Source organism: Pristiophorus japonicus, chromosome 8 (assembly GCF_044704955.1).
Source record: "Pristiophorus japonicus isolate sPriJap1 chromosome 8, sPriJap1.hap1, whole genome shotgun sequence".
Lineage (NCBI taxonomy): Eukaryota > Metazoa > Chordata > Chondrichthyes > Pristiophoridae > Pristiophorus > Pristiophorus japonicus.
In genome coordinates, this window is record NC_091984.1 from 119,139,083 (window position 1) to 119,154,517 (window position 15,435).

A 15,435-nucleotide genomic window follows, 5' to 3' on the forward strand; every position below is an offset into this window, starting at 1 on the left:
AAATTCCTTTCTTTATCTATCCCCCACCCACCCCCAACCTTTCCATTTGGAATCCCATTCCTAATGAGCACATACACACAAAATTAAAACTACCCATTACAGCAAAGAATACTGCTAAACTAGCAGTCTAATTCATAGAAACATAGAAACATAGAAAATATGTGCAGGAGTAGGCCATTCGGCCCTTCTAGCCTGCACCGCCATTCAATGAGTTCATGGCTGAACATTCAACTTCAGTACCCCATTCCTGCTTTCTCGCCATACCCCTTGATCCCCCTAGTAGTAAGGACCTCATCTAACTCCTTTTTGAATATATTTAGTGAATTGGCCTCAACAACTTTCTGTGGTAGAGAATTCCACAGGTTCACCACTCTCTGGGTGAAGAAGTTCCTCCGCATCTCGGTCCTAAATGGCTTACCCCTTATCCTTAGACTGTGACCTCTGGTTCTGGACTTCCCCAACATTGGGAACATTCTTCCTGCATCTAACCTGTCTAACCCCGTCAGAATTTTATATGTTTCTATGAGGTCCCCTCTCATTCTTCTGAACTCCAGTGAATACAAGCCCAGTTGATCCAGTCTTTCTTGATATGTCAGTCCCGCCATCCCGGGAATCAGTCTGGTGAACCTTCGCTGCACTCCCTCAATAGCAAGAATGTCCTTCCTCAGGTTAGGAGACCAAAACTGTACACAATACTCCAGGTGTGGCCTCACCAATGCCCTGTACAACTGTAGCAACACCTCCCTGCCCCTGTACTCAAATCCCCTTGCTATGAAGGCCAACATGCCATTTGCTTTCTTAACCGCCTGCTGCACCTGCATGCCAACCTTCAATGACTGATGTACCATGACACCCAGGTCTCTTTGCACCTCCCCTTTTCCTAATCTGTCACCATTCAGATAATAGTCTGTCTCTCTGTTTTTACCACCAAAGTGGATAACCTCACATTTATCCACATTATACTTCATCTGCCATGCATTTGCCCACTCACCTAACCTATCCAAGTCGCTCTGCAGCCTCACAGCATCCTCCTCGCAGCTCACACTGCCACCCAACTTAGTGTCATCCGCAAATTTGGAGATACTACATTTAATCCAAAACTGTACACAAGGGCAATAAGGACTGTTTGTGCATAAAGTGTTAAATTCAAAATTTAAAAGAAATAACTTGCATTTATACAGGGCCTGATCAACTTGGATTTATACACCTTTACCATAGAAAAATATCCCAACATACTTCAAAGGTGTAAAGGATATTCCAAAGTGCCTTACAACTATTAGATTATTTTTCAAGTGTTGTGTAGCCTATTTTCACACAGCAAGATCCCATAAACAGCCAAAGAACTATTGATGGTGTTGGTCGAGCGAGGAATATTGGCCAGGAAATTAGAACTCCGTTTTTCTTCAAATAGTGCCATGAGATCTGTTACTCCTATAAACATGCAGAAGGGTCTCAGTTTAACATCTCATCTAAATAATGGCACTTCTGTCAATACAGCAGTCCATCAGTGTGACATTGAAGAGTATATGCTCTGCTTGGCCTCTTCTGGAGGTCTGAGTTATGTTATTGTTGAGGAAAAGTAATACGAACTTTACTTCATGCAGACACAAGTTGCGGAAAGTGGGAAAGTATGAAAGTATTCCATTCCCTTCAATAGACGTCCATCACCTTGGTAAACACAAATATTCCTTGGAAAAATACCTGTTTCGAGATACTACCCAGCATTGAAAGGTGGGCAGATTCTCAGATTCCTTCTCCCTGTGCGCAAGTTGGCTGCAGCGTTTCCCACATTGCAACAGTGAATACACTCCAAAAAAGTACTTCATTGCCTGTAAAGCACTTTTGAGACGTCCATAGAAACATAGAAAGCAGGTGCAGGAGTAGGCCATTCGGTCCTTCGGGCCTGCAGCACCATTCAATATGATCATGGCTGATCATGCAACTTCAGTACCCCATTCCTGCTTTCTCTCCATATCCCTTGATCCCTTTAGCCGTAAGGGCCATACCTAACTCCCTTTTGAATATATCTAACGAACTGGCCTCAACAACTTTCTGTGGTCGAGAATTCCACAGGTTTACAATTCTCTGAGTGAAGACGTTTCTCCTCATCTCGGTCCTAAATGGCTTGCCCCTTATCCTTAGGCTGTGACCCCTGGTGCTGGACTTTATCAACATCGGGAACATTCTTCCTGCATCTAACCTGTCCGATCCCTTCAGAATTTTATATGTTTCTATGAGATCCCCTCTCATTCTTCTAAATTCCAATGAATATAAGCCGAGTCGATTCAGTCTTTCTTCATATGTCAGTCCTGCCATCCCGGGAATCAGTCTGGTGAACCTTCACTGCACTCCCTCTATAGCAAGAATGTCCTTCCTCAGATTAAGAGACCAAAATTGCAAACAATACTCAAGGTGTGGTCTCACCAAGGCCCTGTACAACTGCAGTAAGACCTCCCTGTTCCTATACTCAAATCCCCTCGCTATGAAGGCCAGCATGCCATTTGCCTTCTTTACTGTCTGCTGTACCTGCAAGCCTACCTTCAATGACTGAACCGGAACCAATGTCCTAGGGGGAGTGTTTGCTAGTGCTGTTGGGGAGGGGTTAAACTAATATGGCAGGGGGATGGAAACCTACGTAGGGAGACAGAGGGAAGTAGAATGGGGCCAGAAGCAAAAGATAGAAAGAAGAAAAGTAAAAGTGGAGGGCAGAGAAACCCGAGGCAAAAAGCAAAAAGGGCCACATTACAGCAAAATTCTAAAGGGGCAAAGGGTGTTAAAAAGACAACCCCCTGAAGGCTCTGTGCCTCAATGTGAGGAGTATTCGGAATAAGGTGGATGAATTAACTGCGCAGATAGCAGTTAATGGATATTATGTAATTGGCATCACGGAGACATGGCTCCAGGGTGACCCAAGGCTGGGAACTCAACATCCAGGGGTATTCAACATTTAGGAAGGATAGACAGAAAGGAAAAGGAGGTGGGGTGGCGTTGCTAGTTAAAGAGGAAATTAATGCAATAGTAAGGAAGGACATTAGCTTGGATGATGTGGAATCTATATGGGTGGAGCTATGGAATACCAAAGGGCAGAAAAGGCTAGTGGGAGTTATGTACAGACCACCAAACAGTAGTAGTGAAGTTGGGGACAGCATAAAAGAGGAAATTAGGGATGCGTGCAATAAAGGTACAACAGTTATCATGGGCGACTTTAATCTACATATTGATTGGGCTAACCAAACTGGTAGCAATGCGGTGGAGGAAGATTTCCTGTCGTGTATTAGGGATGGTTTTCGAGACCAGTATGTCGAGGAATCAACTAGAGGGCTGGCCATCCTAGACTGGGTGATGTGTAATGAGAAAGGACTAATTAACAATCTTGTTGTGCGAGGCCGCTTGGGGAAGAGTGACCATAATATGGTAGAATTCTTTATTAAGATGGAGAGTGACACAGTTAATTCAGAGACTAGGGTCCTGAACTTAAGGAAAGATAACTTCAATGGTTTGAGACGTGAATTGGCTAGAATAGACTGGCGAGTGATACTTAAAGGGTTGATGGTGGATAGGCAATGGCAAACATGTAAAGATCAAATGGATGAACTTCAACAATTGTACATCCCTGTCTGGAGTAAAACTAAATCGGGGAAGGTGGCTCAACCGTGGCTAACAAGGGAAATTAAGGATAGTGTTAAATCCAAGAGGCATTTAAATTGGCCAGAAAAAGCAGCAAACCTGAGGACTAGGAGAATTTTGTAATACAGCAGAAGAGGACAAAGGCTTTAATTAGGAAGGGGAAAATAGAGTATGAGAGGAAGCTTGCTGAGAACATAAAAACTGACTGCAAAAGCTTCTATAGATATGTGAAGAGAAAAAGATTAGTGAAAACAAACATAGGTCCCTTGCAGTCAGATTCAGGTGAATTTATAATGGGGAACAAAGAAATAGTGGACCAATGAAACAAATACTTTGGTTTCACGAAGGAAGAGACAAATAACCTTCCGGAAATACTAGGGGACTGAGGGTCTAGTGAGAAGGAGGAACTGAAGGTAATCCTTATTAGGCAGGAAATTGTGTTAGGGAAATTGATGGCCAATAAATCCCCGGGGCCTGATAGTCTGCATCACAGAGTACTTAAGGAAGTACCCTCGAAATAGTGGATGCATTGGTAATCATTTTCCAACAGTCTATCGACTCTGGATCGGTTCCTATGGACTGGAGGGTAGCTAATGTAACACCACTTTTTAAAAAAGGAGGGAGAAAGAAAACAGGTAATTATACTCCGGTTAGCCTGACATCAGTAGTGGGGAAAATGTTGGAATCAATTATTAAAGATGAAATAGCAGCACATTTGGAAAGCAATGACGGGATCGGTCCAAGCCAGCATGGATTTATGAAAGGGAAATCCTGCTTGACAAATCTTCTAGAATTTTTTGAGGATGTAACTAGTAGAGTGGACAAGGGAGAGCCAGTGGATGTGGTGTATTTGGATTTTCAAAAGGCTTTGACAAGGTCCCACACAAGGGATTGGTGTGCAAAATTAAAGCACATGGTATTGGGGGTAATGTATTGACGTGGATAGAGAATTGGTTGGCAGACAGGAAGCAGAGAGTCGGGATAAACGGGTCCTTTTCAGAATGGCAGGCAGTGACTAGTGGGGTGTCGCAGGGCTCAGTGCTGGGACCCAAGCTATTTACAATATACATTAATGATTTGGATGAGGGAATTGAGTGTAATATCTCCAAGTTTGCAGATGACACGAAGCTGGGTGGTGGTGTGAGCTGTGAGGAGGACGCTAAAAGGCTGCAGCAGGGTGACTTGGACAGGTTAGGTGAGTGAGCAAACGCGTGGCAGATGCAGTATAATGTGGATAAATGTGAGGTTATCCATTTTGGTGGCAAAAACACAAAGGCAGAATATTATCTGAATGGTGGCAGATTAGGAAAAGGGGAGGTGCAACGAGACCTGGGTGTCATGGTACATCAGTCATTGAAAGTTGGCATGCTGGTACAGCAGGCGGTGAAGGTGGCAAATGGTATGTTGGCGTTCATAGAGGATTTGAGTATAGGAGCAGGGAGATCTTACTGCAGTTGTACAGGGCCTTAGTGAGGCCTCACCTGGAATATTGTGTTCAGTTTTGATCTCCTAATCTGAGGAAGGACGTTCTCAGGAAGGAGTGCAGCGAAGGTTCACCAGACTGATTTCCGGGATGGCAGGACTGACATATGAGGAGAGACTGGGTCGACTGGGCCTGTATTCACTGGAGTTTAGAAGGATGAGAGGGGATCTCATCGAAACATATAAAATTCTGACGGGAATGGACAGTTTAGATGCAGGAAGAATGTTCCCGATGTTGGGGAAGTCCAGAACCAGGGGACATAGTCTAAGGATAAGGGGTAGGCCATTTAGGACTGAGATGAGGAGAAACTTCTTCACTCAGAGTTGTTAACCTGTGGAATTATCCTACCACAGAGAGTTGTTGATGTCAGTTCATTGGATATATTCAAGAAGGAGTTAGATATGGCCCTTACGGCCAAAGGGATCAAGGGGTATGGAGAGAAATCAGGAAAGTGGTACTGAGGTGAATGATCAGCCATGATCTTATTGAATGGTGGTGCAGGCTCCAAGGGCCGAATGGCCTTCTCCTGCACCTATTTTCTATGTGCCTATGTACCTATGTACCATGACACCCAGGTCTCGTTGCACCTCCCCTTTTACTAATCTGTCACCATTCAGATAATAATCTGCCTTCCTGTTTTTGCCACCAAAGTGGATAACCTCACAATTATCGACATTATACTGCATCTGCCATGCATTTGCCCATTCACCTAACCTGTCCAAGTCCCTCTGCAGCCTCCTAGCATCCTCCTCGCAGCTTGCAGAGCCGCCCAGCTTAGTGTCATCTGCAAATTTGGAGATATTACATTCAATTCCTTCATCTAAATCATTAATGTATATTGTAAATATCTGAGGCCCCAGCACTGAACCCTGCGGCACCCCATTAGTCACTGCCTGACATTCTGAAAAGGACCCGTTTATTCCCACTCTTTGCTTCCTGTCTGCCAACCAGTTCTCTACCCACTTCAATACATTACCCCCAATACCATGTGCCTTAATTTTGCACACTAATTTCTTGTGTGGGACCTTGTCAAAAGCCTTTTGAAAGTCCAAATACACCACATCCACTCTACTCGTTACATCCTCAAAAAATTCTGTAAGATTTGTCAAGCATGATTTCTCTTTCATAAATCCATGCTGACTTGGACTGATCCTATCACTGCTTTCCAAATGCGCTGCTATTACATCTTTAATAATTGATTCCAACATTTTCCCCACTACCGATGTCAGGCTAACCGGTCTATAATTCCCTGTTTTCTCTCTCTCCCTCTCCTTTTTTAAAAAGTGGGGTTCCATTAGCTACCCTCCAATCCATAGGAACTGAACCCAAGTCTATAGAATGTTGGAAAATGACTACTATTTCTCGCGCCACTTCCTTAAGTACTCTGGGATGCAGACTATCAGACCCTGGGGATTTATCGGCCTTCAATCTCATCAATTTCCTTAACACCATTTTCTGACTAATAATGATTTCCTTCAGTTCCTCCTTCTCGCTAGACCCTCGGTCCCCTAGTATTTTCGGGACGTTATTTGTGTCTTCCTTAGTGAAGACAAAACCAAAGTATTTGTTCAATTGGTCTGCCATATCCTTGTTCCCCATTATGCATTCCCCTGATTCTGACTGCAAGGACCTACATTAGTCTTCACTAATCTTTTTCTCTTCACATATCTATAGAAGCTTTTGCAGTCAGTTTTTATGTTCCCTGCAAGCTTTGTTCCCTCTCATGCTCTATTTTCCCCCTCCTAATTAAACCCTTAGTCCTCCTCTGCTGAATTCTAAATTTCTCCCAGTCCTCAGGTTTGCTGCTTTTTCTGGCCAATTTATGCACCTCTTCCTTGGATTTAACACTTTCCCTAATTTCCCTTGTTAGCCACGGTTGAGCCACCTTCCCTTTTTTTATTATTACGCCACACAGGGATGTACAATTGTTGCAGTTCATCCATGTGATATTTAAATGTCTGCCATTGCCTATCCACCATCAACTCTTTAAGTATCATTCTCCAGTCTATCCTAGCCAATTCACGTCTCATACCGTGGAAGTTTACTTTCTTTAAGTTCAGGACCCTAGTCTCTGAATTAACTGTGTCACTCTCCATCTTAATGAAGAATTGTACCATATTATGGTCACTCTTCCCCAAGGGGCCCAGCATGACCAGATTGCTAATTAATCCTCTCTCGTTACACAGGACCCAGTCTAGGATGGCCTGCTCTCTAGCTGGTTCCTTGATTATATTGGTCTAGAAAACCATCCCTTATAGACTCCAGGAAATCCTCCTCCATAGTATTGCTACCAGTTTGGTTTGCCCAATCAATATGCAGATTAAAGTCACCCATGATAACTGCTGTACCTTTATTGCACGAGCGTCCCTTATTTCCTGTTTGATGCCATCCCCAACCTCCCTACTACTGTTTGGTGGTCTGTCCACAACTCCCAATAATGTTTTCTGCCTTTCGATGTTTCGCAACTCTACCCATATAGATTCCACATCATCCACGTTAATGTCCTTCCTTACTATTGCGTTAATCTCCTCTTTAACCAGTAACGCTACCCCACCTCCTTTTCCTTCCTGTTTGTCCTTCCTGAATATTGAATACCCCTGGATGTTGAGTTCCCAGCCTTGGTTACCTTGGAGCCATGCCTCTGTAATCCCAATTACATCATACCCGTTAACAGCTATCTGAGCAGTCAATTCATCCACCTTATTACGAATACTCGTCACATTGAGACTCAGAGCCTTCAGGCTTGTTTTTTTTTTAAACACTCTGTCCTTTTAGAACTATGTTGTAATGTGGTCCTTTTTGATTTTTGCCCTTGATTTCTCTGCCCTCCACTCTTGCTTTTCTCCTTCCTACCTTTTGCTTCTGCCGCCTTTTTACTTCCCTCTGCCTCCCTGCATAGATTCTCATCCCCCGCCTTGTTAGTTTAAACCCTCCCCAACAGCACTAGCAAACACTCCGCCTAGGACATCAGTTCCGGTCCTGCCCATGTGCAGACCGTCCGGTTTGTACTGGTCCCACCTCCCCCAGAACTGGTTCCAATGTCCCATGAATTTGAATCCCTCCCTCTTGCACCATTCCTCAAGCCACGTATTTAGCTGAGCTATCCTGCAATTCCTGCTCTGACTAGCACATAGCACTGGTAGCAATCCTGAGATTACTACCTTTGAAGTCCTACTTTTTAAATTTAACTCCTGGCGGGGACACATTTAAAAAAAAAAAGATTGAAGTATTGAAGTACTACAGGATCACAATTTGTCAATTTACAGGTTCAACTGTGAATTGTAAAGTGGCGTCAAATGCATTTTTTTGTTTTGTTAATGCACTCAAAAAAATGATCAGAGTTGGGACTTGTAAGATTAAAAGCTTTTATTCTTTCCAGATATCAGCTGCATTACACAAATTAATCTTCCATTTCATGGGACAACATTTCAAAAAATACTGCTTCAGAAAAAATCTGGTTTTATTGAACTTATACATTTAACCAAATCCAATATAACCACAAGAAATAATACGGGTAGTTCGGAGCTTGTTTTAAAATTTCACCATCTTAAGCCTAATGACATTATCTGTTCCACAATTCAAACAAACCACACTCATGCAGAAAATGGTTTACCTGGCTTCTGATTTTGTTTCCTAAAAATGGCAGTTTCATATCATGGAAATATTTCAACAATTTTACACACCAGCCTTTCTATATCTTGCCACCCAAGAGGCATTTCACTTATTGCTAGATACAAAAGAAGTTCAAATGGCCTCTTTAGCTGTGAATAGTACTAATTATACCGCATCTAGCAGACAGATGTTTGGTGTTCAATACTACACTGCAGTTTCATCATGAGAATTTGCTAGCTTGAGGTGGAGGTCCCAGGAATCCTCCAGCCTGTTTGGTAGCTGCACGGGAAGGAGCCAGACCCAGTAGTTTCTGAATATTCTATGAGAAGCAGAAAGAAAACTAATAAACCAAGAATATTGCTTGAAAGCAAGTCCAGTGATAAGATCATAGTACAAATTTGAACAATTACATTAGTAACAGGTCACCTTTTAGTCAGTAACATAAACTTGATATAAACGCACAGAAAAAGATTAAAACATTTGAGTAAGATTTCAGTACTGTTGCTTTCGAAATATTTTTTTTTTAAAATGAGTTATATTCTGTACTTAAGGGCTTTAACAAATGTTTCCCCCCAAAATCTGCAAATTAATGGGTGTTAGATGAACATTTATGCATTTTAATTAAAAATTCAATATGGGTTGCAAAACAAGGAACATATTTTTCTTAATATGAACATTAAGAAAGGCTGATTTGAGTTAATAAATATCAAAACATGGAAAACTGTCATCCAAGAAAAAATGTGAGGTAAAGATTTCTGCATCAAGGAACATCAGTCACAAATAAATCCACTCAAAATAATTTCCTAAACACAGGAAATGCGAAGGAACTCTTAAGACAGGATTTACACTTCTTCCTTCCCTTCTAATGTAGTGAGTAAAGAACACTCCTGCACAAAGTAAAAATACTCAGCAAACCAAGTCATACAGTACTCACAACTAAGCACACACAAACCAATTCCACTCAATGGGCCCAAGTTTCCACATGATTTGCGCCTGATTTTTACGAGCAACTGGTGGAGAACGAACTATCTTAGAAATCGCAATTCTTCACATTTTTTTTTCTGCATTTCTAGTCAGTTAGAACAGTTTCACTTTGGAACAGAATTTTTTCTTCAAAAGGGGGCGTGTCCGGCCACTGACACCTGATTTCAAAGTTTCCACAGTGAAAACGTACTCCAAACTAACTTAGAATGGAGCAAGTGAAGATTTTTGTAGAACTGAAAAAACCTTGTCTACACATTAAAAAATCAGGCGCAGGTTACAAATTAGGCGTCCGGAACGAGGTGGGGGGGGCGGGGGGAGGGAAGTCATTAAATTCTATAATAAATCCTTATTTATACTTATACAAATATTATACAAATAAATCCAACCTGAATAAAAATTTATAAGCAAAGAAAAGATTAAATAAACCATCTTCCTACCTGTGTGAAAGTGCTTCAGCCAGGGAGAATGCTGCAGGAAGCCTCACAAGTTGAGGAAGCCGTTCGTTCCCGCTGGGGGGGGGGGGGGGGGGGGGGAGAGGCAGCCGTCCGTTCCTGCGGGGGGGGGGGGGGAAGGAGGCAGCCGTTTGGGGGGTGGGGGGGGCAGCCGTTCGTTCCCGCGCGGGGGGGGGGGGGGGGGGGGGGGGGGGGGGGGAGGAGAAGGAGGCAGCCGTTCGTTCCCGTGGAGGGGGGGGGGGGGGGGCGCAGGCAGCCGTTGGTTCCCCCGGGGAGGGGAAGGAGGCAGCCGTTCGTTCCCACGGGGGCGGAGGAGGAGGCAGCCGTTGGTTCCCACGGGGGGGGGGGGGGGGGGGGGAGAGGAGGCAGCCGTTTGTTCGTTCCCGTGGAGGGGGGGGCAGGCAGCCGTTCGTTCCCACGGGGGGGGGGGGGGAGGGAGGAGGCAGCCGTTTCTTCCCACGGGGGGGGGGGGGGGAGGAGGCAGCCGTTGGTTCCCGCGGGGAGGGGAAGGAGGCAGCCGTTTGTTCGTTCCCGTGTGGGGGGGAGGCTGCCTCAACTTTCTGAGGCGTCCTGCAGCCTTCTCACTGCTGCAAGAAGCCTCTGTGCTGATGGCAATGTGCTTTTATTAAAAAATGTTCAAAAACTAAACAGCGACAAAGAACTACAAAAATGGCCGAGTGCCAATGTTTCCTTCACACTGCGTGAACGCTCCAAGGCGCACGCGCAGGGTTGCCGGCAGGAAAAAAACTAATTTAAATGGTACCCGCCCCCTCCCACTTACAAAATCGGCGCGAGTGGTGGCTCCACCCCCCTGGGCGCCGCGCCAAGCAGACATGGAGCTGCAGGGTGCTCCAGAATCGCGCGTTTTTTTTCCGGCGCCGTTTTCGGAGCGAAAAACGGGCGCCCAGCTCGGAGGGGCGCCCGTTTTTTATCGTGTGGAAACTTGGGCCCAATATTACTAAATAGAAAATGAATAGAAAGTATACTTAAAAAATAAATGTTACTGTACTCTAGGCTGTTAATTATTTTCATGTTTGAAATTGAAAATACCCTGTACATAAAATGTAGTAGAGTACGAAGTCCAGCACCAGCTACTCTCGAGTGAAACTGTTGCAGTATGAGAATACAGAGGTGAATCAGGAAGATACATCATGAAGTGAAGTTTAACTTCTAAACCATTTGCAGTTAGTTTAAATCAGGCATTCTAAATCACAGGCAAATGTTATTAATTTATTTGCAATATGCCAAACATTTATGCAAAAGAACAATGCTATACAGGCCACATCAGATACCGCGCATGAAATAGTTTGCACAGAAGTGTACTGAGCACTAGCACGACAAAATTCAATTTGAGTTGATTAAAACTGAATGAAGTCAGACTTAATCCATATCACAATGTACTATTGTATCATATGCCATTACTTTTTTTCCTTTTAGATTTTTATCAGCAGAAGTTAATTATTGTTAGCAGGAGCTCTCAAACTTGGAGTCAGCTAAAGAAAGATTGATCTTTGCCCTACATAAAGTTCTAAGTTTAGATATTAATAATGACTTTGGTTTTATTTTCATGCCACGTCTTTGTTGGCAGTTTGGTGTTCTGTGTAAATGTTATGTTTAATGTCGACATGTCTTTCCACACTCTCTCCTCTGTACTCGCCGCTCCTTATGAGGTATGCTTACCTGTCGAATAGACATTGTACATAAAATGTACAAGAAAATGAAAGAACAGTCAGTGTAATCTTCTCCAAGGAGGTTGCGATGGGACAGTCCCTGGATGTATGACAAGGGGACAAATGGGAGCTTTGCTACCACTCGGCCATCAAATCTGGAAAGAGAAAACAATTGCAAGTTACACAATACAGTTCATGGCTGGAATGTGAAAGTTACCGCACATGAAGTGAACAGGAAATCAGAAGATTCTATTGTTTAGTGCAATAGTCCATTTTTGAAAAGCACCTCATAGCAGGATATTTAAATTTACTTAAATAACTCAAAAGACAAAATTATAGAAAGGAAGTGACTATTAAAGGATTTATTTAATTGCGAGAGCTCAGAAAACCTCTTAAACCATGAGACAAAGCAAGTGGTTTGTGGATTTTTAAACCCAGAGATTAACATTGTTTCCTTATTATTCATTCTCTACCATTTACATTATTATGGTCTTAATAACATCCAAAACAAAGTGGCTAGAGAATAAAAAGAGCACACGATTAAGAAGATATAAGGGAATTATTTTGCTACTCCAGAGCAGGATACTAAGTGAATAAAAGATTTTATAAAAACATTAAGGCATCATAGAAACAAAGAAATATAGTATACTAGGGGTACTGAACAAAATCTGAGAATTGAGGACCACGAGCAAAGAAAAACAAATTCTCAAATGTTCTCCACCAAAGTTTCTTTTAAAATCAAAGTATTTTTTTAATAAAATGTTTGAAAGTTGTACTATTTGAATGATGGTTGCATCTCAAGCACAGGTGTGGAAAAAAATGATGCTCTAGCTCTTAAACAGTGCCAATGAACAGACTTCAACGGTATTCAAAGAATAGTCGCTGAATACATTCTAAAATCAAGCTGGGAACAGGCAATAAAATAAAATTTGAAGACTGGCGGTCATAATTAATAATTTCTCAGTGACTTGACCTGAAAAACTTTCTACTCTGAGAATCCACTGTGCAACATTGCAGCTTTCCCCCACAGGCGATTGGCCACCGTTTCCCTGTGTAATGTCATTTAGAGATAATAATTCATAGGAGTGCTTGGTTTTTGTAATCATTAAAAACATCAGAGAGCTGTACCTGAACAAAGGTAAATAATTCATCTATATATCTGCAAACAAAAATCTAGAGATAGTGATAGTCTTAGAGAATATTACATAGTAAATCACTGTTGCAAGGTTGGCAATATATGGCTCAATGATAAAAGAGGTTTAGCTTTGAACCAGCTCCCCCCCGACAGCTGTTGGTAAAGGCAGTACTTGTTGTGGAACAGAGCTGTACAGACAAAGAAGATTCCTTTTCTTGATCCCAGTTTATATCGAGTGAATTGATCTCAGTTTGCAGTTAGTGCCTCTGGGCTCAGAGAAAGGGAAAAAGAAAATCAGTTAGGGTTTCTAGTGATGGCTATCCAGTGATCTGTGTGTGTGCGGTTGAGCAAGGACAGCAGGCTCAGCTGTGATGACCACTGTGGTAAAATTAACACTAATGAAACTATACCCCGGCAAGAATCAGCACTCTCAAAAGATGAGAGATGATGTTTAACAGTTTTTTCTAAAAATAACTCGGCTGTTAAGTGCTTTGTGACTTCCTGAAGACAAATAAATGCTCCATAAATTTCAGATTCTTTTACTTACACTATTGTCCTCTGCGCTTATTCCCTGCTCATTATAAAATTAAAATACAGGGGTGGGAGGAGGAAGGAGCAGATACGATGGGAAGGGAACAGTAGAGTGAAGGTCAATGGTATGCAGCACACGAAACACATACACAATCAGCAACTTCGAAAGAATTAAAAAATGGCTTTTAAAATAGAGATAACACTATGCCTAGGAAGATGAATTTTGAATATCTTAGATTAAAAGGAGGAGATTTGGTTGAGGGTAAATGAAGAGAAACTGTTTACAATGGCTGAAGGGTCAATAACCAGAGGGTACAGATTTAAGGTGACTGGCAAAAGAATCAGGCGACATGAGGAAAATTTTTTTTCTTTACGCAACAAGTGGTTAGGATTTGGAATGCACTGCTGATAGAGTGGTGGAAACAGATTCAATAGTAGCCTTCAAAAGGAATTGGACAAATTGAAGGAGAAAAAATTGTAGGGAAGAGCAAAGGAATGGGACTAACTGGATTGCTCTTCGAAAGAGCCGGCGCAGACTCAATGGGCCAAATGGCCTCCTTTTGTGCTGTACTATTCTATGATTCTATGAGGATAGGACAAGTATCTAGAATAAAACCAAATAAATTCAAAGGGAATTCAGTGTCAAACTTTCAACACTTTCTAAAGCAAATATTTAACCTCAAATTTACTGGAAGCAAATCTCTTGTGGGCATTAACTACCACTTATCACAGATTCTTCTACATACACAGTGCTATTTCCCTGGTAAATGTGCTGATCCAGATTGGGTGTTCATGGCATTACATTGGCTGTAGAAGGAATCAATGGCTGTTTTGTGTGGCATGAATCCATTTGTTCCTGACGTCACGTCATCAGTATTTCGCACATGAACATTAGCCAAACAGTCTCATCTGGTCTACGAGTGCAGAATGTTAGGTTTGCAGCCAGTAGGTATTGTTGGCTGCAAACTTAGGTTTTAAAGAGGGCACAGATTTAAGATAATTGGATAAAGAATCAATGGGGAGATGAGGAGAATTTGATTTTACGCAGCGAGTTATTGTGATTTGGAATGCACTGCCCGAAAGGTGGAAGTAGATTCAATAGCAGCATTCAAAAGGGAATTGGATATATAGGGCCCAAGTTTCGGCCTCAGTTGCTCCTGATTTTTTGGAGCAACTGGTGTAGAACGGAGTATCTTAGAAATTCAAATTCTCGGCATTTAGTTTGCTCCAGTTCTAGTCAGTTAGAACAGTTTCACTTTGGAACAGAATTTTTTTTCAAAAAGGGGCGTGTCCGGCCACTTAAGCCTGTTTTCAAAGTTTCGGCAGTGAAAACTTACTCCAAACTAATTTAGAATGAAGTGAAGATTTTTGTACGTTCGAAAAAACCTTGTCTACACTTTAGAAAATCAGGCGTAGGTTACAAATTAGGGTAGGGAATGGGGGTGGGGTTTAAAGGGAAGTTTACAAACATTAAACACTTCAGTTTTACAAATAAAGAGCCATCATCAATAATAAATGATAAATACATCAATAAATCAACCAATATATCAATCAAAAAAAATTAATGAAAAAATTTAAAAAATCAATAAATAAAACATTTTCTACTTACCGACTGCAGCACCGGGAGTCCTCCAACAGCGTGTTGGGACGGTCCCCCCAGTGTGTCTGTCAGTGTCTCTTATCTGTCTGTCTCTCACTCTCTGTCTGTCAGTGTCTGTGTTTCTGACAGCGAGGGGAGGGGGAGAAGGGTGGGGAGAAGGGGGGGAGGGGGAGAAGGGAGGGAGGGGGAAGGAGAGAGGAGGGAGGGAGGGAAAGAGGGAAGGAGAGAGGAGGGAGGGAAAGAGGGAAGGAGAGAGGAGGGAGGGAGGGAAAGAGGGAAGGAGAGAGGAGGGAGGGAGGGAAGGAGAGAGGCGGGAGGGAGGGAAGGAGAGAGGCGGGAGG

General features: G+C 42.6%; 1 protein-coding gene across 1 annotated transcript in view; it reads right to left on the bottom strand.

Annotated features, from left to right (window-relative positions):
• Positions 1-8,458: 8,458 nt before the first annotated feature.
• tmco1 (transmembrane and coiled-coil domains 1) overlaps positions 8,459-15,435 on the bottom strand; it is a 31,395-nt gene continuing 24,418 nt past the window's right edge. The window contains exons 6-7 of the mRNA XM_070886204.1: positions 11,839-11,983; positions 8,459-9,041 (exon numbers count right to left, since the gene is read on the bottom strand). Of these exons, the coding sequence (XP_070742305.1) occupies positions 8,943-9,041; positions 11,839-11,983 (244 nt within the window). The 3' untranslated portion in view covers positions 8,459-8,942. The remainder of the gene's footprint in view (positions 9,042-11,838; positions 11,984-15,435) is intronic.